The sequence below is a fragment of the Leptonychotes weddellii genome, chromosome 11 (assembly GCF_054177405.1).
Source record: "Leptonychotes weddellii isolate Sample4059 chromosome 11, ASM5417740v2, whole genome shotgun sequence".
Classification (NCBI taxonomy): Eukaryota; Metazoa; Chordata; class Mammalia; order Carnivora; family Phocidae; genus Leptonychotes; species Leptonychotes weddellii.
In genome coordinates, this window is record NC_138379.1 from 79,968,523 (window position 1) to 79,993,630 (window position 25,108).

Sequence of the window (25,108 nt, forward strand, 5' to 3'; positions counted from 1 at the left end):
GTGAAGATAGAGCTTGTTCTAAATGAAACAGATAGTACATGAGAAGAATTTGTTCAATGAGGTCCGATGACTGTGGTCAAGGAAACCAGTTGCTGCCAGTGCTTTGAGTGGTCGTATTAAAAAATAAAAATGTCACAGGTATTCATATTTTAACAAGTTGTAAAAAGTTCTTCCCCTTTTCCTATGCTATTTACATTTTTCTATTCAGATTGGGTTATGAATTTGGTGTTAGCAATAGATAAATAAGTCAAGATTGGCATCCATCTGCATGAGGAAAGTAGTTGCTTAGAAATGGGAAGACTGGGGGCACCTGGTGGCGCAGTTGGTTAAGGGCAGGACTCTTGGTTTCAGCTCAGGTTGTGATCTCAGTGTCATGAGATCAGGCTCCACGTCGGGCTCCGCTCTCAGCTCAGAGTCTGCTTGAGACTCTCTCTCCCTCTGCCCCTCCTGCTTGTGTTCTCTCTCTCAAACAAATAAATAAAATAAAATTTTTTAAAAAGGGGAACGTGAAGACTGACTTTAAACAGTGTGCTGAACTTCCTCAGACACGCTTGAAGATGTTCTTGGGTGCTTGGGGTAGGGTGGGGTGGGGTGGGGTGGAGGGGTTGGCCCCTGCGCTGCAGAGGCAGGCTGGAAGCTGGGCGGGCAGGTGCCCTGTGAGGCTGGGTCATGCTCTGGGGAGCAGCCACAACTCCCCGGCCTGATTAGTAGGTTGCCTCTTAATCCGTGTTTATTTTCCCTCTGTTATCTCTGAGCCTTTAATTAAGTCTTATTTCATCATTTTAGCCTTATTGCAGCCCTACTACAAGGAATGAAGGAAGGAGTCTTAAGCCTCTTGAGTCCCGATTTGTGAAAGAGCAGAAGTGGCCCTGGAGACACAGATGGCGGCAAGAGCAATGGGTGACAAGACTCCAAGGGAAAGGTGAATCTTGAGGGGACTGAAATCTGGTTATCAATCCAGTCTTCTGTTCTATGTAGAGATTCTACCTCCACTCTGATCTCGGAAGGGTTGTAAAGGGAGACAGTTTCCCTTATAGGCTGCTAGGCAGGTGGATCCTGGCTGACTCACTTGTGAAAAAGCCCCGTTTCTTCATTTCCAGGGGGTTAGCATGATGCCACAGAAAGAGTGTGCTCTTTGCTGCCGGCAAACTTGAGTTCACATCCGTGCTGGCAAAGGTTTGTGAACTTGGGCAAATTACTTCAGCTCCCCGAGCCTCCGATTACTCAGCTCTCCAATGAGAGTAAGAGTACGTGCCTTCCAGAAGTACTGTGAGGATGAAATATGATCACTTAGGTGAAAGCACCTTGTATAATGTCTGGAACACAACAGACATGGAAGAAACATTCATTCCCTTCCTCCCCCACCCCCACCCCTACCCCTCCGTCTCTGGGACCAGCTTTCCTGGCAACCCCCAGCCCCCTAAGCGTCCTTGGAGGCAGGTCTGCTGGCCCCGCACCTTGCATGAGCCTTCATACCTTCACAGAAGTTGACTTCTCCCAGGCTTTATCTCTGCTATTGGGTAACAATTGACTTACAATGATTAGCTCCATATCGTACATTCTATTGACAATTTCAGGTACCACAGCAGATTTATGGGGGAGATGCAGTATCTGGGGGACAGTAGGAGTCCGGCAGTAATTAACACTAGCCTCCAGATCATACCACTTACCTTCAGAGCAAGCCTTAACCGTTCCGTTTGGAAGTAAATGGATTTTTCTCTGAAAGCCCCCCGGGAGCAATCATTGTCCTCACTGCCCTTAAGGTAACTGCCTCTCTTCACTGCTGGAAGAGGTTTAGGACCAACAGATGAGATTATGATTATCCATGACACTCTTTGGTCTTAAATTAAAATGCTTGAAATGGTGGCTGGCTGGCTTAGGTGGCTGGCCTCTGGAACCTTCCATCTCTCAGTTAGCATTTCACATTTGCCCCTGCAGCAGCATCCTCCTCTGGGAGGAAGGTGGCCTCTGATAAGGAATCCAAACAGGGCCTCAGCCCTATGCTCACCCACGAACACCCAGCTGGCTAGAAACATACTCCCCTCTGGCACCACAGCCCCTTCCTGACACGCTCAGTGGAGAAACTGAAGATGAAACAAGTTTAATCTCTGACCCCCACACTGGCCACCTAGCAGGAGTCTGTCTTTAGGGCAAGGGGGATCTGAAATCATTCATGTTGCCCTCACCAGAGTGTTCTTTCTCTGCAGGAGGCTGTCGGCTGCTTAGGGCTATCAATCTGACATAACTTCTCTAGTTCTACACGGAGACTAAAATACCATTTATGTCTTGTTCCAACAGTTCTTGAATCATGTGGGTATTACCAAGCATGAAATCATCATCTAAAAACTCAATTTTAAAGAGCTGGTTCTTTGGGAAAAATAAGAAAGAACATTTCCCCCTGTTTACTCTGAGATTTGCTTTTTTTCCCCCCCAATTGTGTGGTTATTGTGTTTTTCTTAATCTTTGGAGATTAGGCTTCAATTTTTCACCTAGGCTCCAATTTGCCCATAAATCTCTTCATTTTGCTTAATTTAAATGTTTTGGCCAACTTCATGGTTTAACAATGAGAAATAAAATTGGAGCCTTAATGACGACTAAGGAGGGAATTTTCATTTCATCTGGAATTAAAAGAGCTGTTAAAGAGGCGGGCACCCTGTCAGACAAGCTGCCACAGCCTTCACTGGAGCATGCCAAATGTGGCTTGATATTATACATTTCTTTATACCCAGGGCAATCCTCCAATACGATTACTTGGAAATCCTTCAGATCCAGCCCTACTTACATCCACCTGATTGCTATGCCCCTATTGATTAAGCTGGGAACTATTCATTGAATTCAGGCCATCTGAGAAGCCCCCTAGGTCCCTGGGGTGTCCCTCACATGCTGCCCATCAGAGCTAAAGCAAGTTACCCGGCTCCAGAATGTTCCAGCACAGGTTGCATAATGGGGGCCCTGAGACCACAATGATCAGATAACCAGGCAGCAGAGAGTACTGTTTCAGCACCTCTGCCTGAGCAGACAAACTTAAAAGAGAGAAAGAACTATGAAAAGTTTTAAAACCCCTTTCTCTTAGGTTGACCAGTGGAGAAAGGTATCCACCGCATGCCTCTGTAGCCTAGAATTCCCTCCTTGTCCCAGAGCTGAGAGGAGACACTAGCTGGGTAATTCCCCTTGTGCAGAGAGAGGAGCTCCGGTTTCTTTTGCTTGTATAGAATATAGTGAGTCCATGGAGAGGCTGCTTGGCTCTGGGTAGAATAATGGGAACTGGCTGGAGGTAGATCAACCTGTTTCTACTGGGGGCTTATTGGATGGTTGGAAAAAAAAGAAGCTCAGATTCTTCCGTCTTAGTTACCCCCTCCAGGTATGTCCCACCCAGGCCACTTTCCTCACCACGTGTCACCTCTAAGAAGTATCCTACAAGTATCCCATCCTTCATTTGACAGTCATATATTGTGACATATAGGTGAGAATGTTTATACATTTGCCTTTGAACACAGATTGTAAATGTTCAAAGAATAAGAACCTTGTTTTATAGATTTTATTCATTCATTGACTGATAAATCAGTGACTAAGCCACTCATTATTCCAGCACCTACTATGGCTAAGGGCATTGAGCAAGGCTTATTGTTTGCTACTCCAGGGACCCCAGAGAAGTGTGGTACCTAATTTCTGCCTTCAAGTAGCTCACAATCTTGTTCGATAAGCTCGATGTGTACGGAGAGAAAGATAATGTAGTAGCACACCGTAAGATCGCAATGGTTCAAAAACAAATGAAAATCACTAGAAGACGTGCCCCTTCGGGTCACTACATTTGTGTCTTTGGTGCACCCTAATGTTTATAGCAGCAATGTCCACAACAGTCAAACTATGGAAAGAGCCTAGATGTCCATCAACAGATGAATGGATAAAGAAGATGAGGTGTATATATATACAATTGAATACTATGCAGCCATCAAAAAACCCAGAATCTTGCCATTTGCAATGACATGGATGGAACTAAAAGGTATTACGCTAGGTGAAATAAGTCAATCAGAGAAAGACAATTATCATATGATCTCACTGATATGAGGAATTTGAGAAACAAGACAGAAGATCATAGGGGAAGGGAGGGAAAAATGAAACAAGACGAAGCCAGAGAGGGAGACAGACCATAAGAGACTCTTAATCTCAGGAAACAAACTGAGGGTTGCTGGAGTGGAGGGGGGTGGGAGGGAAGGGGTGGCTGGGTGATGGACACTGGGGAGGGTATGTGCTATGGTGAGCACTGTGAATTGTGTAAGACTGATGAATCACAGACCTGTACCTCTGAAACAAATAATACATTATATGTTATTAAAAAAATCACTAGAAGACAAAATTTTAATACTGAGTTTCTTTAGGTACTGCCATTTGGGTTCCTTTGTTTTTTTCTTCTCCTTTTTAGATTTCCCAAATTTTCTATAATGCATGTGTATTAATTTATTAATTATATAAAAAAACCGGAACCTTAAAGTATATGTTAAGGAAAACAGCATTTTTGAAACTCATCAAAACTGATGAGACTTCTCAGTATGGTAATCAGTCTATGTGCTAGAGTTGTAATTTGTTGACCTTCAAATTGTGACGATGTTTTACATTTTAAAAGAAAACCACCAAGGGGAAAGGTTTTGGTTTTCTTGGCAAGTATGAGGAGACTGAAGTTGATTTTGATTATGTTGTTAAAGAAGATCGATCCCATTTGTTCTGAGCAAGTACGACTTTGATGGACTTATACTGAAATGGATAGCCCATGAACCATGTTTTGGTAATTTTATTTTGAGCAGAAATCACTTTCTGAGGATAATGAGGAGAGAAGGGAGAAGGCTGGTTGATTTTTCAAAAGCCAGTGTGGGAGCTGGGAGGCAGAATCCTTCTAACCTATAGAGAGGGTATGTAGACGGCTGGAAGAAAACATTCCCTTGTACCTATTGACTGGAACCAACGCTCCATCAGCCTCTGAATGTTATCAACCTGCTCTCCCCACTCGGTTCATGCCCCAGTAAAATAAGGGAAATCATATTTTTGCCTGGTATAAATTATTAAGTTGTTCTATGCATGACTGCTTTAGATCAAGGGTATATTAACAAATTCCTGCCACTCAGTGTCCCACCCGCAGCATTTTTATGTACATTTGGTCTCGGTTGAACTTGCCTCATTCAATGCATTCCTTCATGGGAACTCAATATGTGCCAGGAATCCTACAGTGAAAGAATAAAAGATGAAAAAGGCAATTTCTCTGCACTTTCGGTGCCTTACTCTGGAAGGTGAGGGTAAGAACAACATACGTATCAAGTAAATATAATTCAATGACGGAAGTACTAAGGGCCGTTTAAAAAGTTTGGGAATGTTCAGGAGAGGGAGAGGTTATTTCCTTACTCCTTTGGTGATGGGAATCCTTGAAGACTTCACAGGGGAGATGGTATGTGAGCTAGCTCTTCAATAGGTAGGCTTTGGCAATATAGAGATGACAGGGAAGGGCATTCCAGGAGGTGAGCACTGCCCAAGTGAAGACACAGAAGAAAAGCACAGAATAAACAGGATGAAGACAGAATGGGAAGTGGTATGGTTTGACTGCAGGGTGGATGGAAGGTAGGTGAGAAAACTGTCAGGAGAAGTTTGAAAGATCAGCCTGCGCTGGATCAGGGAGGACCTTAAATCCTCTGGAAATAATGGCAGCCTCAGCAAATCTGCTGCTTTGTTTGGAACAAAAGATGTGCTAGCTGAATAAAAATGTTATTTCTGAATTCTGTACTTTATTGGCCAACCCAACCACTCAAATTTTAACAGTGCCATTGTCTTGACCTTTCTGAAAGTTGTTTTCTGCCTAAAATGGACATGGCTATTGATAAGTACAGAGTGTAAATGGAAGTCAACCCGCCTTGCTCTCATTCTTACAGGTTGTGTTCAGTAACACTATCAGCTTTGTGTTTTGTCTGGTCACTTCTTAATACTAGAGGGACTTTGCTTGGCAGCTGATGGGGATGGAGGGAAAGAGGTTTTAAGAAGTCAGCTCAGGCCTCTTAACACTCAACTGGGAATGGGGAAAAAACATCTTTTACTTCATGCATCTACATATATGGTTGGCTTAGAAATAAATTACATCAAAGATCACTCAGTGGGAACTAAGCCAGAGGACTAAACCTGGCAATATTACCTAGCAGCATGGAGAAAGGCTGAAGCGATAATGCAAAGCATCCTCTCTCTTTTGAAATGGGCATAGGGAGCACTGACAGAACCTGCAGGTCTGTGCTAAACCACACACACACACACACACACACAGGCACACACATGCACTCCCCCCACCCCTCACACACGCACGGTTCAGCCTACATAAGGGGAAAGGGAAGAAGCAAAGAAACACAACTTAAATCTCTCTGTACAGAACCATTTTCCACCTGATCCTCCTTAAGCTAGTTCTTCAAGTCCTGTCCTCACATTTGAGCGCGTGGGCATGCACAGTCCCCTGGTACTGCTGCTGGATGCTGTTTACCTGTTTGTGACTTCTCTCCGTGACCTTCACATTTGACCAAGTTTTGGTGCTTTGAAACGCTTTTCTATGCTCAGTTAGTGCTACGGGATTACAGATGATGTAGAAATGGAAGTTACGTTCTGTTATTCTTAATGGAAAAGCTACCACAAACCTAATCAGAACAATCCAAGTAGAATAACTTTCCAGGCGGACGCTGGGTGCTATGGATAACAGGATGGTTTAATGGACTGAAAAGGAAAATCATTCTCGATGTTCCTATACATCACAAATTGGGGGGTTTGGTTCTGTATTAATTTTTCACATTGGTTCCACCTTCAGTTCTGTATTCACACTCCTTCTCCCCAGCTTAAAAAATATTTGAGCTCATCATCCACTTCAGACCATTTCATTGCTTATTTCAGTTAGTCTTTCTGTATTCCGTGGGGCTAGGCTGTCTGTCTCTGCAACTAATCCCACTAATATAATTTAAAGAAGCCCAGGAATGAGATAGAGGTACAAATCTCCAGTGTTGGCAGCGAACAGGAAGGGGCATAATAGGAGAGCTAGAGTCCCACAAAAAGGAACATGTGGATGAAGGCAAACAATAGGAACAACAAGCTATCTCATCACAAGAGCGCTCAATTCAACATGAATTAACCATAGTGCACTCCAAGGGAGATGAAGCAAAGCCTTGTTTTTCTATCCATGAAAACTGTTTTTAACAACCCCAAGTCACAGTCCTGCTTCCTCCACTAAGCCCGTCTCAACCACCTAGAGAGCGTCCTTAGCCCCTCTGAATTTCTACGTGGTTTATATGCCAAATCACACACTCCAGCACTTGGGTATTTCATGCCTTGCCTCCACTGTTCTTCATAGGTGAGCTCTGTCTGCCTAGGTAGAGTACGGATAATCTCTTCCACTTCTTCATTACATCCCACAGAATCTAATTTGGTGCTGTGTGTTAAAGAAATACCCTCTCAAGGTCACTCACCAACCTAAAAAATGTGCCAACAGGATGAGAGGTCCTTTGGTCCCTCTGACTTCTCTGGTATAGTCAAGAGAGAACATTAGGTTAGGCTCAAGGAATATGAAAGTGGGCACGATCTTTCAGCTAATTTTCTAGCAGGAGGATCATTGCACTCACATGTTTGATCTCCATTCTCCATAATATGGACTCTACACAGTCTGACCTGTTACTACGGTTAAATCCCCAGACACAACCTCAGTCATAAGGCACTGATTCCCTGACACGCTTCCATACATCCCAGCCAGGGATATATTTATATGCATTGCCCTTAGTTAATACCTGGACAGATCACAGGCTCAGTTTCTTTATGCTCCTTCCTTCTTAGAGCCTCAAGTCTTCTGCCATTTTTGACCAGAGAGGTTGTTTTCCATTTTATTGCCTTTGTAGACTTCTTTCTTTCTCAACACCGGTGTTAACTGTGTAATGGTAATATTAGTATTTTTTCATTCACTCTTCAGATTTAGGAGTATGGCATTAATAAAATTTGAACAATGATGTTCTATCAAGAGTGACAGAACTTCTCTTGCCTGGTGGTCCTTAAATTATAACAGGTTTGTTGACCCCTTCAGTTCTAAAACTTGGCCACTTTTTTCCTCTGGAAACCACACCAAGTTGTAAAATAGAGCTATATCTCTCCTTATATATATAGATAAATATTTATATTCATATTCATATTTATATAAGACACATATTTTAATAAAATAAAGTAAAATATATATTTTTTCTCTATGAGAAGAGCTTTTTGAAGGCATGTTATCACCAATCTTTAAGGTACACCGTTGGATGACCAGGCTGACACCCCCTAGGGGCACCCTTTGGGTAATGGTAGGGACTTGCCTATGGGGAGAAAGTTATCTTTCACAGAAAGCAAGGGAATAACTCATAGCTCAACGTAACTAAAGGTTTAACTTCTGTCTTGAGAGGGCCCCATAGGAAGCACCAGCTTTCAGCAAAATCTTTATGAAAGGATTCTTTTCTAAATTTTCCAAACAGACCTCTTTGTTATTACCCCAAGAGAGCGAACAACCAGTCAGGGAATTAAATCTCCCTTATCGTTTCCAGACTATTTTACCTTGCTGTGCACACCCCATTGGTGGGAGAGCCACAAATGGTTCTCTCCAGCTCCATTCCAACCACCAATCTGCCGTGTCTGAAATGCCCCAGCCCTTGCTGGCCTCATGTATTTGACTCCTACACCATGGGGAAGTCCCCCTTGGATTCCAGAAGAAAATTCAACTCCTTGGAATCCAAAACTAATAAACTTTCACAGAGTGGCCCCTGGTGGATTGGTTATCATGATATGTCAGTCTCACCTAACCAATAAGGTGGCCGGTTGGCAAGTTCCCAGGATGAATATTCTCATATGAGCACTGGATTAGAGGAAGCCAAAAGATTTTCGGCCATCTACACGCTCAACTTACACCCCACCTGGGTTCTGGGGTAGAGATCTTGTGACAGTTGGGGCCCTGCAAGGCAATTAAAAGAAATAAAGCAAAGTATTATATTTTAATTGATGTAATCTTCAAGCTCCCAGTGGAATCTGGGGTGATATCTGACTAGAGTTACCCTGGGCATCAATAGATGGCTATTCTGTGAAAGTGCATTTAGAAAGACAAAACCCTACAAATCCCAAACTTCATTAACATGTGTATCCGTTTGGAGCGGAGGGGGGTTGGCTCAGACTCCCAGGACTACAAATTGAAAGAAACCACCTAGACCGTTCTGCGATCTGAACAAAGAGTCGAAGGGGGTGAGGGAGTTGGAGAGAGTGGGGAGAGAGAGAGAGAGAGAGAGAGAGAAAGAGAAGGGCAGGTGGAGGGGAAGACACCAAGTGGGTTTATATTTTTATTTGCTTTTAGAGTACCTGGATATTGGACACACCAAACTATCCTTCCCAAACCCAAACAGCTTTCATCCATCACTAACACTTCAGGGTTTGTTTCTGTTTTATTGTAAATATTCCAGTCGAAGAAAGATAAACAGACAAGAAAAAACTACTTTATACAGTATACAGAGTCAGATAGAAAATACAGAATGGAAAAGAAAGCCAACAACCAACAGATAAAAAGTGGAGACAAACCAAGGAAGAGGACTAGCCGGTTGCAGGTTCACCGACCAGCTTGAGCGAGGTGCAGCGATAGTCCCAGCAGCTAATAGAAACCGTCTAGCGCTGTCAGTCTTATCTTCACTCCACGCGGCGAAAGAAACAGACTTTATAAATGATTCATGGGGACATTTATTTCACTAATCCATTAAAAAAAGTTTGCTATTGATCAAGATATCCTGCTCATAAAAACGAGTTTTAAAAAAAAACAACCCTTCCTGCCCCCAGTGTGATCTGACAGTAGAGACCACATTGTTGGAAGCAAGGAACAGAGCTGTGGGTTGGAACAGCGTGGCACCATTGGGGTCTGTGGTCAGGCGGCCTTCGGTGCCCTTCCCACCCAATCCACGAGACTCGAGGCAAGGTTGAAAAAAATACTCGAGTCCTCTCAGAGCTTGCCATCATTTGATGGTTAAAGAGGAAAAGAAAAAAAAAAGATTCAAATTCATGAGAGAGAAGGTCAGCGTAGGACAAAACTGGCATCCTTAATGGGAATCATCGGGGTCCCAACTGGCCCCCAGGATAGCAGTTCTAACTAACTGGCCTGGCATACAGAAGATGTTGAACTACCCAAATGGTAAACAAAACAAAACAAAACATGGAATTAAGTTCATCATCTTCCAAAGACGTCTTTATTTTAGTACATTTAGAACAGAAATGTGAGGACAATTCGATTCAAGGTGGTGGTGGTGGTAGGGGTTGTTTATTTCTCTCTCCCTCTGAATTTTCTAAGTTTACAATCAGAAATTGCATAGAATTTGTTTTCCATCAGAAGATGAAAACTCTCTGCGTGGAACTCCCAACTGGCAGAGCCAAGCAGAGGTCACGCAGCTGCTGGGAAGCCTCACCCCTCCCATCAGCTGAGTGCACTGGACCCTGCAGACATCCCACAAGTAGAGCAGTAACTAGAAGCCATCTGAGAGCCTGGAAAGCATCAGTAACTCTGATTTCGGATGTGGAAGAGAACTTAAATGCTTTACTTAAACTCAAGCGAGGGGACTTCTGCCCAAGCTGAGGTTAGGGCTCAAGAGTCCCCAGTTCCCAGGCCTGTGTATCAGCTGTGAGACTCCACCTGTCTCCTAGGAACCTGGCAAGTTCTTGATTACTTAAGGTCTTTCCATTTAATAAACACACACAGCACACACTCACACATACACGTGCGCATGCGCGCACACACACATGGGCTTGCACCCAAGTCTCACGTCTAGTATAAAGAAATCACCCAATCCATGATAGCCTTGGGGGTCTGGCTTCATAGGCAGCTACTGAGCTTGGTTAAAAAAAGATGCCGTTCACAAAGGCTGCACAATACCAACAGGGTGCCCCCCCACCCCCCGCCCGTGACTAGCACATTCCATCTGAAGCCAAGGCCAGGGTATGGGAAAAGTGTTTCACCCCACTCTGCTCCTTAAGCAAGGCCCTAGGACACCTCCTGCATTCTGCTCTCCTCCCCTGTCTCTCTTCTTTAGAGATCACATTCACAAAAGACCAAATCAAACCCAGTGACAGTGAAAGTCAGAAAGAGAAAGAGAAGACATAGTAACCCCTGAAATCCCAGGCATTTCAAGGTCTTTCTGAGTAAACTAGGAGTTGATTGGATTTTGGCATTTGAAAAATTACTTTAATGGACTTTGGAGACTCTCCACCTTATCCTTCCCAAGACCCTTCTCCTACACTCTCTGGTGCCCCCAATTCCCACTCAGAAAAGAGAGGTTGGCACCTGAAATCCGACGCACTGGCCGCTCCATGTCCTAAAATTTAGGAAAAAGAAACGGATTATTTAGACTTCCATTGCCTAACCCAGCCTCCCCCTCCAAAAAACAAAAACAAAAACAAAAACAAAAAACCACTCCCCAAACAAATGGCTAGAATTGAGAGGACAACAAAGAAGAAAAGTGGGGTGGGGGCGGGGGAAGGGGGGAAGAAGGGAAAACAGAAGAACATTAACAAAAAATATACAAATCCAGAAAAGAAAAACTTCCCTGTTGAGTTTAATTTGTTTTCCTGTAAGAACTAGACCCAGGGTACAACGGCCCCTTCCTAGGGGATATTCCACTGATGACTCCACCAATTAATTCATTGGACAGGTCTGGGCAGGGACCCCCACCCCAGACTCTGTAATTCTGGCGGGAGGGAAAGGCCCACTGGGAGAAGATGGGTCCTTTTGGTTGGCAGGGAGGGCGTCCCCTCGCCGCTGGGGTGCAACGTCTCTGGGTGGCCCCAGCTCCCGGCCCTGGGGGCTGGCTCTGGCCGGGGCGGCAGGCTCTGCGCTCTTTGAAAGGTCAAGTTCCTGGATCCACGCTCCGGCGAGAAGCGTGGACGCTGTACAAGTCTCGGCTCCCCGCGGAGCGCAGCGCCCCCCACCCCACCCCCGGCCGGCCCTCCCACCTCCCCACCGGGCCTGCACGTGTCCGGCGCCCCCCAGGCTACTCGGGCTCGCTGCTGTTGGTGGTCTTCTCCCACTCCAGGCTCTCCTCGCTGCGGGCGGGAGACGGCCGCGCCCGCAGGCCCTGGAACCTGCGGCACTCCGGACAGACGCGGATGTGTGTGCAGCCGCGGGCCACCAGGGCGGCCTCCTGGGCCAGTCTCTGCGCCAGCTGGTCGGGCTCCCCGGCCCCGCACAGCTTGCCGTTGCTGAGCGTCGCCGTGCCCCGTGGCCGGCGCTCCTCGGGAATGGGGGGCCGGGGCGGAGGCACCCCGGCGCGCCGCCGGCGGGGGTGGACACTGTCCTGACACAGGATGATGCTGCGCAGCTCGGTCACCATCTCCTGGCAGACGGACACCTGGAGGGAAGGAGGAGGTCACAGCCCAACAACCTCTCAGAACCACCCCCTGCGGGTCCCTGGCACGTCCCTTGCGTATCTGTTCCGGTGGGGGCTGGGGGGAAGGGTCTCCGAATCATATCATCGTAGGTATGGAGATATTGGGAGGACCTTTCAATCCATCCTCTCATTCCACCTCCCACTTAGCATTTGAAGGCCCTCCATACCATAGTGTTCAACAGCCCTGCCATCTGGTCATCCGGTCTTTGTCTGGACACCTCCAAAGACCATGTCCTCACCATGTTGGGAGAGAGCCCATGTAATGGTGCTTCCTTCTACAGACTTCACAATTCGTCTCCCTGAAATTTTCCATCCATCCCAGTTAAAGTTGTAACGTGAAGCCTACTAAATAAATAGGCCCTCTTCTGCAGGTCAGTCTTTCAAGTACTTGAAAAAGCCATGTCTCCATGAACATTCTGTTCTCAGGCTAAAGACTCTCACTCTTTGGGTCAACTGGTTATAGCTCGAGATAATACTATAACAACAAAAGCGACAGCAACCGCCGCCCCTACTGGTCCACAGTCTCCTGAAAAGAAACGCCTGAGTCCAGCCATGTTTCAGAATATTTCCGATTTTAGAGAGGTAATACAACACACGTGAAGTATACTGTGTAATCACACCCAGTGGGGTCTGGGGCAGACCCTATATTCAAGCACATTAAAAGTTGTTAAGAGAGTAAGTCCTGAGAGTTCTCATCCCAAGGAGAAAATTGGTTTTCCTTTTTTCCTTCTTTCCTTTTTCTTTTTCTTGTATCTGTATGAGATGATAGATGCTAGCTGAACCTACCGTGGTGATCATTTCACAACATCGGTAAATCAGACCATTATCTTGTATGCCTTAAACTTACACCGTAATATATGTCGATTATCAATAAAACTGGAAAAGACCACCTTAGCATTTCCGTAGCAAAACGTATGGACCTTTACACTGAGTGGGATACAGACCATAAACATTAACGTTAGCCTCGGACCCGTGCACGTTTTGTCACTAAGTGTACTTTGCAACAAATTTATAAAAAATTTGGAACTTTCCAAGCTTTTTAGGTTTGAAACCTGCTCTTTCATGGTCTTTCTTCCAGTCTTTGAGTTCTATCAATGGAACAGTTGTTCTACCAGAGCCAAATAGCTAATGGAGCCTTTACTCTTCACTCTAGCTCTTGGAAGTCCTCACTGAATTTTTCAAGGTACATCAAGGTGCTTAAGCTCTTGAGAATAACCAAATGTGCACAGATCCTCTACTTGAAGTGGCTGCAGAGAAGTAGTATCACCTAATGGGATATGGCCCATTTAGACTTACTAAATTGAGACCTGTTACTAAATATCAGAGACTCTGGGCAAGTCCCTTAACATCTCTGTGCTTGCAGTAATAACTGTAACAGCTAAAACAAGAGCACCTGCCTAATCTATTACACGTGACAAGACATACATTTATTGGCTGTCAACTATGTATCAAGCACTGTGCTTTGCACGGAAATACAGAGATAGTGGACACAGTCCTGACTTTTAGGCAGTGCAGTGTTTAGCAAGGAGGCTGATACAAAAATAACTGCAACACAATGTATAGGTGGTTGATGCCCAGGTTGCAATGGTGTTGGAAAAGAGGAGAAATGATCAACTCCTCTTGTCCAGGGAAGAAGGCAGGAGAACTGGGGAAGGTTTCATAGGGAAAGGAACACCTGAACTGAGTCGTATAGAGTAAGTAAGTAGCACTGCTGTTTTAGGAGTGGACAAAGGGAGAAAGCCAGTAAAGCTGGAGGGAGAAGTAGGAGGGGAACCAAGAAAGCTTGGTGTCAGGCAAGGCAAGGGAGGAGAGAGCTTCTGGAAGGAACTGTCCACTTCGTGGAGGGCACACTGAGGTCCAATAAGGCCCATTGGGTTCTCTTTGGTTTTGTCCATTGGGAGGGGTTAGACCCCTCAGCAATGACCTTTCAGTGCAGGGGTAGGGAGGAGCCAGACTGCCCTGCATTGAGGACTGGATGGGAGGTCAGGAAATGGAGACAGCCGGATCCCCTTGGTTTGGAGGAGGAGAAGGATAGTGCAAGAGCAATAGGAACACTGCTATTATTTTGTGGCTTTTTGCTAAAGCCCTGCGTGGAGCCCAATGCAGGGCTTGAACTCACGACCCTGAGATCAAGACCTGAGCTGAGATCAAGATTCAGATGCCTAACCTACTGAGCCACCCAGGTGCCCCAATACTACTATTATTTTAAAATAGAGGATAAACTTGAGCATAATTTTAGATTTTGGGGAGAGAGCAGGAAGCAAACATAAAGGAAAATCCTAGAGTAGCCAAGGCAAGTGGGATGAGGGCAGAGACAGAGTGATGCCCAGGGGCACCTGCTGTGGCTGCAGGGGCGGCCTTAGCTGTAGGTAAAGTTTTCACGGGGGTTTTAATTTGGGGCTAGCCACTCCTGATTTCGTGGGGGTGGGTGGGAGGTAAAATTAACCTTTATGCATGAAGGGGCAAAGGAATATGAGGAGTGCGTGATGGTTTGGAAGTCCCAGTGGGTATGGGAAAGAGTCTGAGCACGGAAAAGTAAAAAGACCAGAAGGCAGTGGGATGCCTGGGTGGCTCAGTCGGTTAAGCGACTGCCTTCGGCTCAGGTCATGATCCTGGAGTCCCGGGATCGAGTCCCGCATCGGGCTCCCTGCTCGGCGGGGAGTCTGCTTCTCCCTCTGACCCTCCCCCCTCTCATGCTCTCTCTCTCTCAAACAAATAAATAAAAATATTAAAAAAAAAAAAAAAGACCAGAAGGCAGTGCTGTATTAAGGCCCCAGAGGGAGGGGCGCATGTACACCCCTGTTTCTCCAGCATCAATTAAAGGAGGAGACTTACGACCACCGAGGGTTGAGAGACTGAGAGAGAAGCTAACGTACTTTAAAAACTGAATAATGCCATCAGCATGTAAGGATTGGTGCCCCTTCTCTGAGGTAGAATGGAGACAGAATGGGATAAAGTCTTCTTCCTTCCATTCAGACTTCTCAGTCTGTGCGAAATTTATATTAACCCAGTTTCTAAGCCACAGGTTCAGGAATTAAATGGATTCAAAATCCCTGAGAAGGATGATGTACTTCTTGGCCTTATGTGAATTGGGATATCTCTAAACGTCTTTACTGTTAAGGCGAAAACATACTGAAGACGGAAGAACCAGTCTTCGCTTTCACTGGAAGCCTGGTACTTTGGCCTGTTTTTCTTTGCCACACTGCATCTTAAATTATAGTTGTATAAGAATTCATTGTGTGTAAAACACCCATCATGTATTTATCGGCTGGGCTGTTGTGGAAAAGAATCCGAAGCTCAGGGGCTAAGCGCACTTTCTGTGGCTGCATAATTAGTAAGTGATGAAGCTTTATCCCAGATCTCTTGCCCGTGGGACTGGGATTCTTTCCGCCGCACTGTCCCGCGGGTGCCCCACCCTCTTATGGGATCTCACAGGTTTTGTCTGAAATGACTTGTAGGTGCGTGAGCCCATCTGCCAACACTAGAGGTCGTACCCATTTGACAGTTTACCTCCGTAGCTTCCGAGTGTCGGAGAGTCCATAAAAACTCCAACATAGCCATAAAAATGGCCACGATTAAGCCACAAATAAGAACCACAAAGATTCCACCAATATTCTCCATCCCCAGTCCTGTAAGAAAGTGAGAACAAACACAAAGTAACGTAAGAGGGCTACAAGACATAATCATTCTACCAAAATGCTGAAAGTCATTTAACCAACCAGAACTTGAGTCTTGTAGATGATTTACACACATCTTCCTTGCAGGAGATATAATTATTCTTTTGAAAAAAAAAAAAAGTGTGGCAGAGCTGGAGTAGAAAAGGGGAAGTAGGATCCAGTTGCAAAAGGAGGAGACCAGTGAGAAGCCTCCAAAAGGCCCTCTGGGGGTGGGAGGTGAGAGTCATTTTAAGAAAAAGGTCAGGGGTACCTGGGTGGCACAGTCAGTTAAGCGTCCGACTCTTGCTTTCGGCTCAGGTTGTGATCTCAGGGTAGTGAGATCGAGCCCAGCGTCAGGTTCTGCACTCAGCACAGAGTCTGCTGGGGATTCTTTCCCTCTCGCCCTCTGCCCCTCCCCTGCTCACTCTCTTTCTCTCTCTCTCCCAAATAAATAATTTTTTTTTTTTTTTTAAGAAAAGGTCAGTGAAAATTTGACTTAGCCTCCAGAGACATGATAATACCAAAATACCTATAAATTCTAGATGTTTCATAAAAAATTTAGTCAATCTTCACAATACTGGGTTTCCTGGATATAAGGCAGTTGTTTCAACCAAGCTATGGATAGAAAAAATTCCATTTATGTATCTGTGTCAATAGGTTACTCAAATACTTATTGAGACAGAACTTTTTTTATCCCTCTGGACCAGTGGTTGCCATCAGAACTATGTGGGAAGCTTGTTCAAAATACAGATTCCTTGTCCTTATACCAGACCTCTTGAATCCCTATCTCTGGAGGCGGGGCCTAGGAATCTGCATTTGAAAATACATTTCACAGGTGATTCTTTTCCAGCCAGACCTAAAATTCATTTGCAGATTAGTATTTTTAGAAGCAATGTACATCATGAAGTTCCTTGACGTCCGGCAGTTTCCAGTTGTATCCTCACCACTGAGCATGATACCTGGCAGATAGCATATACTCAGTAAATATTTGTAGGGTTTTATGGTTGTTTCATTTCCACAGTGTCAAACATTGAGTTTACTATGTCACTGGATGCTTTATTTGGTATCAGAGAAACCCAAACTTTAGGGGAGTGTCATAAGCCCATGAGACCCTGATTCAAGAGGGACCACAATCGTAAGTCAAAAAGCATCTTTTATCCAGGAAAATGCCAGGAGGGTAGCTTACGCCCTGTGCTATTCCAGAATGCTCACACGTTTGAGGGTCTGTGTAATCAGTAGTAGGACACGGAGCTATGTCAGCATTAGGGAAAGCCAACCTCACACACCACTACAAGATGAGCTTAGTTCAGGAGCAGAAATCTGACCCTATTTCTGCATCTTGGAGAGCTGGAAAAATAGCCCTACGTAGCCATTTCAAGATGCCTCAGGTTTCCTCTCACAAAGGCTCGAGTGATGTCTGTTTCTTTTTTGTTTTGTTTTGACAACAGCCCTGCCCGGTGCAGGGGCGGCCTACACTAATCATCTGCTACCAAGGCTCCCTTCGTGAATGCAGCAAAGGGGCTCTGTTTACTGTGCCCTGCAGGTCCCCACGGTTGACTTTTGAGAGCTGTGCAGATTTGGATCCTCTCTATTGAATAGCCCCAAACAGGGGGATATTTAAAAACTCAATTCTAAGGGAAGGCATATAGGGTTTGGAGTAGAATTTCTACTCTCCGGGGCGTGGGGTGGGGGGGAAGGTGCTTGGGATTCATTTAAACACCTGCCCCTCTAACCTGGGATCATTTGGGCAGAAAGATTTTGACCATGGGAAACATCGGGAACCACGTGAATGGGGCAGTCACAAAGGACACTTGAGAAAGAAGAGCGCACAGAGGCTGGGGTATTCTGGGACCCGCTCCAGCAACAGATGCATGGGTATTGTGATGTGCATCTGAGTATCATGGATGAACTAGATACTCCAGCTGTGGAGAAGGCTGGACGGAAGGCCTCAGCGAAGGGGAAGTGACCACAGCGATACCAAGGATGCCTACCTGTTCAGGTAAACAGAATCCCCAAGTGACTGTGAAGGTACTATAAGACTCTCTGATCACTCTGGGATGGTTCCGCCTGATACAGAAAAAAAAGACTAGGATCCCCCTGAAAGGCCTCAACCTCTCCGCCTGTTTCTACAGAGGGGAACAACCCCCTCAGTGGGGCCAATTCTGCCATTTGGGCTCTAGCTGCTTCCCCTGTGCCTGTCTCAGCACCACCCCGACCCTCCTGACTCTCTTCTTCCTCCTGACTCCCTCTCAGCATATACACACACTCACATGCCTCCCTTCTCAGAGAGAAAATAAGAAGCCCTCCTTCCCCTTCCAACTCTGTCGAGTGAACACCTCTTCTCTCTCCTTCCTTCCCTGTCCAAGCTTTTTGAAGCAGTTGTCTATATCAGAACTATTTAAAGACATTTTAAAGCCCTTAAACAGCGTACATTTGGAGGCCCCATCTCACATAAAAGCAAGTAGAAGAAAATGTACCCACATCTTATGTTAAACGAATTTTGAAAATTTTGCTTGTGAGATGACTGAGTAGCAAGCAACAGTTAATTTATAATTCGCTATGATTTCTCAGCAATCATTGTGCATACCAGGGAATGTTTGCAAAATGAGAAAAATTTAACCAAAAAAATTGTTTCTAAATGTAATGAAGCTTTTATGAATATTAAATTTAAAAATTAATGAAGTCGAAACAATGTTACATTTTGGAGATATTTAATTAAACATGTCTTAATTTAATTTTGCAGGTTCTTTTTTGCATCTCGAAGCTAATAAATTTTCTCAGGCCTCAAACATAATTTTGGATGCTTGGAAAAGCTTTTAGGCCCAAGGTAGCCGAAGAAGAAAGTGGTTCTATCTGAACTGACTTCTGTTTTTCCTATTCACTCATCACCGCATGCAATTCTGTCTTGCACCACTAAAACCACCCACACGAAGGTCACCAATGAACATTACGTTTCTAACCTATTGGAAATCTTCTAGTCCTGATCTTAAGTGACCTCTTGTAGCACTTGGCATTGCCAACCACACCCCCTTCTTGGATTTTTATAAAGACATTGCTCTCTTGCAACCTTCTCAACGCCTTTGACTGCTCTAAGGCACATTGTCTCCTCACTGCCCTGCATTTGGTCTCCTGCTTCTCCCTCCTGCACTGGCTGGTACCAAGTCCTGCTGATTTTGCCTCCTACATACTTTTCAATTTCTCACCTTTCTCTCTATCCCTGCTACCGCTTCCCTCATTCACATTCAGGCTCCCACCATCTCTTGGTTGGACTATTCAGCAGCCTCAGAAATGATTTCCTGCTTGCAGCCGTATAGCTCAACTCTACCGTCCACTAAGTTTGCCTGAGTGATCTCCCCAAAATGCAAACTCTAACTGCGACACATCTCTAGTAACTCTTCGCAGTTCCCAGCACACAGCATTGTTGCCCCGATCTTTTTTCTGTACCTTTACTCCTGTGAGCACCTCCGCCTGGTGCCTACCCCAAACCCCCAGACACACACTGGGCTAACCTTAACCTTTCCTTTAAGGCTTCACTGAATCGTCACTTCCTCCAGGCTGCCTTCTCTGATCTTACCTAGCTCTGTTAGATACACCGCTTTGGTATTTCACTGATAATGCAGTGAATCCATCTAACATTGTATCAGATAATACCTTAGTTTGATCTGCTATCTCTGGATTTGCCACTAGACTATGAGTTCCTTGAGGGAAATATGCAGGTCTCATTCAACTCTGTAACCCCACAATCATGGTGCCTGGCCCATAATCGGAGCCCAATAAATGTTTGTGGAAAGAATGAACAGAAACTAAGAGGATAAAGATGTCTCCTATGTAGAAGCCTGTATTATCAAAAGCTTTGGATCCATACTGTGAAATGTATCCACTCCTAATTAAATTTTGTTTGAAATAATAGTAAAGTGCGACAGCCCTTGTCGGGTGCTCGGAGCCTGGTCACAGAGGCAGATGGCCCAGACTGCGCAGAGTGGCCGGCCAAGGGTGGACTGAACACTGACATGGGCTAATCCACAACGTGGACCCACGGTACCGGGTCCCCAGCGGGTGCAAGGTTAAACACAGACAGGTGATCGGGGCCAGGATAAGTTTGATGAGATCAGGGAAAGCTTCTCGGAGGAGCTGAGGTTTTAACAGGATGCGAGTAGAAAGCATGCGTCACTGAAACACCCCCAGGTCTTGCTTTCCCAGCTTCTCATGTTTCAGGGCCAGCATGTTAATCACGCTGTTAGCTCCAGCATGCTGATTCCTGGCTGGGCGGCCTCCCCTCCCAGGAGCGAGGCTTGTGTGCCACCCATGCCTTTAGGAACTTACTGGAAAGTGGAGGCAAGAATAGATTGCTGGCAGAGTCAGAGTTGAGAAGCAGATGGAGTGGGAGCAGGCAGCGAGCGCTAGGAGAGCACAGCAGTTCTACTTAACACTGCCATCAGTCACTCTCCTAAAGTCAAATGCCTTCCACAGCGCACAGACTCTCCTCGGGCACGGACACCCTCCAGTCTGACCCCAGGCCCTCAATGCGCTCACAGCCGCCTCGGCCCCTGCAAGGAGGGGGCTGGCTAATCACCGCCCCCATCCCTTCTTCAGCTGGACCCCACAGAAGCCACCTAGACAGATGGCTTTCAGACTGAGAGTCTCTCTTGACACTTGAGGCTCAGAGCCTCAGCTATGTCCCAGCAATAAGACCGTATCAGCTGAAACGGAACGAAACTCCCCCTGCAAACTCTTGGCTGATTGAACACTAACTCTGGTGTCGCTCCTAGCTTGTCCACAAATACGAATTATGGTTGACAAACTAACAACTTTCCTTGTCTCTAAAACTACAGAGGGGAATGGCAACCTGCAAGGGAGTACCCCTGAACAGATCTGAATCTCCACGCACCTGCTCTGCCTTCAGTTCTGACCTGAGAGTAATCATTTTTGGATTCACGTGCCTTACTACCCTTGCATATCTCCCGGTAGCACTGTGGAAATTTGCAACTGAGATGCGGGGATGCTCCTTTTGAACAAGGAAAGGGTAGGTCTGGCCTGGGAGGCAAAGAGGCCGAGGCCAAAGAGCCAGGGAGGCGGGTACAGAGAGAAACGAGACTGGCGCCACGATCCCAGCAAGGGAGAGCGTATTTGTTTTTGGACGTTGGTCAACAAATCTTTCTTGAGAAGCTTCCGTGAGCTGAGCACTACGCTGTGTGCTGAAGCTCTGTGCGGCGTTCTACACTGAAAACACTTGACAAGCCCATGAATTCTTTGACCAAAATGACTTTCGAGCACTATTTCAGAGTCACATTCACCTACCTCCATGCAAATATATTAAATGGTCTCATCTCCCTGGACTTATTTACTGTAAATGGCAACTTCACGAGACCATGTGTGAGCTGACCGGTATGACCTTCCCAGAAAATACGAAGTGACTCGTCAGGTTTGCACGGCCGAGGACGGAAAGAGCAAGTGCGCCATTTACTCCTCCCATGACATTCATTGACTAGACCCAGCAGAGTCTCGAGACAGTGATGGAAGAAGAGCAGGCAAATGGACACGACGTAGAAGAGGGATGGAAGAGGTATCTGATAAATTTTGCAATTTATCAAAAGCTTGGGGGAGGCGCTTTACAATTTATCAAAATACGAGCTCAAGCACCTCATTTGTAAAAACATTTGCTATCTCATTCAATTATCATTAAAAACACCTTAAAGAAGGCCCACTGTTGGCATTTTCCAGTGGAAGAAACAGGAATTCAGGAAAAGTTAAGTGGCCCAAATGTTCACAGCTGAGATGTGAAATCTAGATAAATCTCACTGCCCCGCTAATATTCTTTATAAAAATAAAGCTGACCTTTATGACTGCTTCCTAGGAGCAAGGTGACCAGGCTAAACATTTTAATTGAATCCCTGTGAAGCTGGTACCACGTTTGCCTCCATTTTTCTGACAAGGAAACCAAGATACTGGAGTCGGGTAACTTGCCCATGGTCCCATGGCCAGCAGCAAGGGCCAGATCCGAACTGAAGCCCGAGCCTGTATCCCTACCCCTACCCCACACTGCCTCTCCCTGGAACTAGGCTTCCTCCTGCTACAGGGCTGGGATTACAGACAGCAACCCCATACTCTGACGACTGAATTCATTCCTGGGACCTCGCCTCCCACCCAGAGTAACCAGGAAAGAGGGTCACTCTTTGTGTATGGGTGATGTGTGGGTGTATGTATGGGTGATGAGTTCCACTTACAAAATTCCCTTCTCTCCTTGACAACATTACATCAAACGTTTGAATCGATGCTTTACTGACTTCCCCTTGGCTCAGGATCCACACAAAGCTGGGCTGCAGACTTTATAGTCGCCGACCTCCTTTAATGCAGACACACTGGGCCACCATTTGCCTCTGTTCCTGATCCTGCTAACTGGCATCCCCTGGGAGTTTCTCCATCTCTCAGCAATCCATCTGCTTTGATTAGGGAGAAGCTTCCACTGCAAGCATCTCTCCGAGACACTATCTAAACTCCCATATTTGGGTTTCCAGTCTTGGCTCTCTCCAGAGAAACCAGAGAACCGGGATAATCAGGCTGGGCCCCTGAGAAGAGACAGAGAGGAAAACGGCCCCCGATTCCACCCCCCACCCATCCCTCACCCCCACTCTCGCTAAGATGTCTCCCACTTTCATTCCCACTGTGCCAGATAGCAAACTCCTGCTCTCTAAGGATTTTGTGAGTCAATACCACCGGCCTCTTTTCCATCCTTGAAAGGGGACCCTGATTTTCACAGCCTGGTGGTGTATTTATGCTCCTTTGAAGCCCAATTGTGAGCTTGTGTTTTTCAAGATAAAGGTATTTGATTTCCTTGGAATTTACCAACTATCTTTTCGTCCCACAACTGTTCTGCAAAGCCTTCAGTAACCCAATCCCCTTGAATCAGGGTGCCGGCATTTGTGAGCGGCTAACGGAGATTTCTTTTTATAGGGGCTGAGTGAGAGAATAAATAAAATAAGTGTTTTTGAAAAGAAAGGGCAGAGGAAAATGAAAGAGCTCGGAATCAAGCCTTCCATACGCTCTACCATTTCATTTTTCAGTTGCGGACTAAGGTAGATGGTCACTGAGCTCCAGGCAGGGAAAGAAATCTGGGAGGTATGGTGAAGGGGTAATGTTGTGGTTCGCAGTAGAGCCAAGGGAGGCCTGGCAAAAAGACTAGGCTTGGTGGCATCATCCCAATGTTAGGGTTCTTCTCTGGAACTTGGCAGTGATGTTTGAGCTATAATATTGGATTAGACATAGGATAGCACCAGATCCTGTTCTTTGAAATTTCTTGCATTTCAATAGGATAACAAAGTGGAGAAGGATTGTGTTAGCTACTGCACACTGACTAGTACACGCTGCAGATCTTCCTCGACTTATGATTGGGTTATGTCCCAATAAACCCATTGTCAGTTGAAAATATCATTAAGTGGAAAGTGCATTTAATACACCTAACCTACTGAACACGATGGCTTAGCCTCGCCCACCTGAGACGTGCTCAGGACATTGACAGTAGTCTAGGGTTGGGCAAAATCGTCTCACACAAAGCCTCGTTTGTAACAAAGTGTTGAACATCTCCTGTAACTGGTTGAACACTGTCCTGAAAGTGAACACTGGAATGGCTATATGGGTACAGAAGGGCTGTCAGTATATCGGTTCTTGACCCTGGGGACCTCGGGGTGACTGGGAGCTCTGCTGTTGCCCAGCATCACAGGGGAGGATCATCCTGCACATCGCTCGCCTGGGAAAAGATCCAAACCCCAAGTTCCAAGTACGCTGTATACAAAACACGTCCCGCTTGCACAACACCAGAAAATTGAAAAACTCTAAGTCAAACCGTCGTAAGTCAGGGACCAGCTGTACTTGAAAGCCAAGTGCCTACAGCCACGGTCAGTTTCAGAAGCCTCTGACAAAAGGGCCTTCCTCGCAGTTCCCTTCACCTCCATCCCTGGAGGGGATCCCGCCTCCATCCCTCTCTGCCTGCTCCATAGTCTCCCCCGTCCTTTAGGCTCATGAGAAAGCCAAAGGACTCACATCACGAAAAGAAAGATCACCCAGGAGCCGCTGGGAAAGCATATTAATATGACTGCCCTTTGTTCGGTTTGAGAAGCAAGGAAAAAAAAAGTTCCTGTGGCTCCTTTCCTGGCAACCATTTAAAGACTTAAAGGAAGAGATCTTTTGGGTCATGCTGGTCCTGTTCTTCTGCCCCAGGAGGGGCTCCCTGGAGCAGGAAGTTATATTCCGTGAAGTCTGATGGCTAATTTGCCAGAGAGGCCAAGCACTGGCGCCTTTCGCTCCAGGCTAGTGCTTCTTGCTTGGCTTGGAGGAGGTCACGCGGACTTTCGCTTGGCTAGGAAGCCCTTTTGCCTGTCTGAGTCATGTTTGTTTGGGTTTCGGTCATGCAGAAATGGGGCCACTGGCTTAAACTGGCACTAGCTGCTGAAGCCCTGGCTCTTATGATGATTTGCACAGCATCTCCCAGACAGGGCCCTTTGGATGTTTTAACACAGCTCACCCTTTCCTTCCAAAGGACAGTGGCACAGAGTTGACACGGGCCAGGTGACAGAACCCTAGCATCTCCTGAAGCATTTGGGACCTGGGCAGGGTGACCTCGCTCTTTATTTTCCCCTTTTCATCTGCTCCGTTCTCTTCTCTGTGGTAGGAAACATTTGGTCCCCAAGTGCAGAGTGGAGCCTCCTATACGACCTCCCCATCTTCCCTGGGAACCCGATCTCCCTGTATGCCTCCTTCCTCCATCCCTCCTGGGCTCTGCCGTCAGATCAGTCTTCCTCAGTCTCTGTGGACTGGGGAAGGGTTTCCAAAGCCAATCACTTGGCAAAAATTCTAACTTAAGTTTTCTATAAATTACCCATTTCCACCGATTGCCAAAAACATAGCGACTTCTCAGTCATTTGGGGTTTAAATTCAGCTAAATGCAGTGTTTTCTCTGTTTTGCTCCACCCCTGGATGTATTTCAGGTCCGAGGATAGGAAGGAGATTATGTGTCAT

General features: G+C 46.0%; 1 protein-coding gene and 1 long non-coding RNA gene across 5 annotated transcripts in view; one reads left to right on the forward strand and one right to left on the reverse strand.

Annotated features, from left to right (window-relative positions):
• LOC145716300 (uncharacterized) overlaps positions 1-25,108 on the forward strand; it is a 283,741-nt gene that overhangs the window by 28,678 nt on the left and 229,955 nt on the right. The window lies entirely within an intron of this gene.
• GRIK4 (glutamate ionotropic receptor kainate type subunit 4) overlaps positions 11,905-25,108 on the reverse strand; it is a 411,473-nt gene continuing 398,269 nt past the window's right edge. For 3 of the 4 annotated variants that reach the window (XM_081799270.1, XM_081799269.1, XM_081799268.1), the window contains 2 exons: positions 15,951-16,069; positions 11,905-12,401 (listed from right to left, as the gene is read on the reverse strand). In XM_081799270.1, coding sequence (XP_081655396.1) covers positions 12,045-12,401; positions 15,951-16,069 — 476 coding nt within the window. In that variant the 3' untranslated portion in view covers positions 11,905-12,044. Of the gene's footprint in view, positions 12,402-15,950; positions 16,070-25,108 lie in introns of those variants that run through there. The other variant, XR_014138890.1, reaches the window with a different exon arrangement.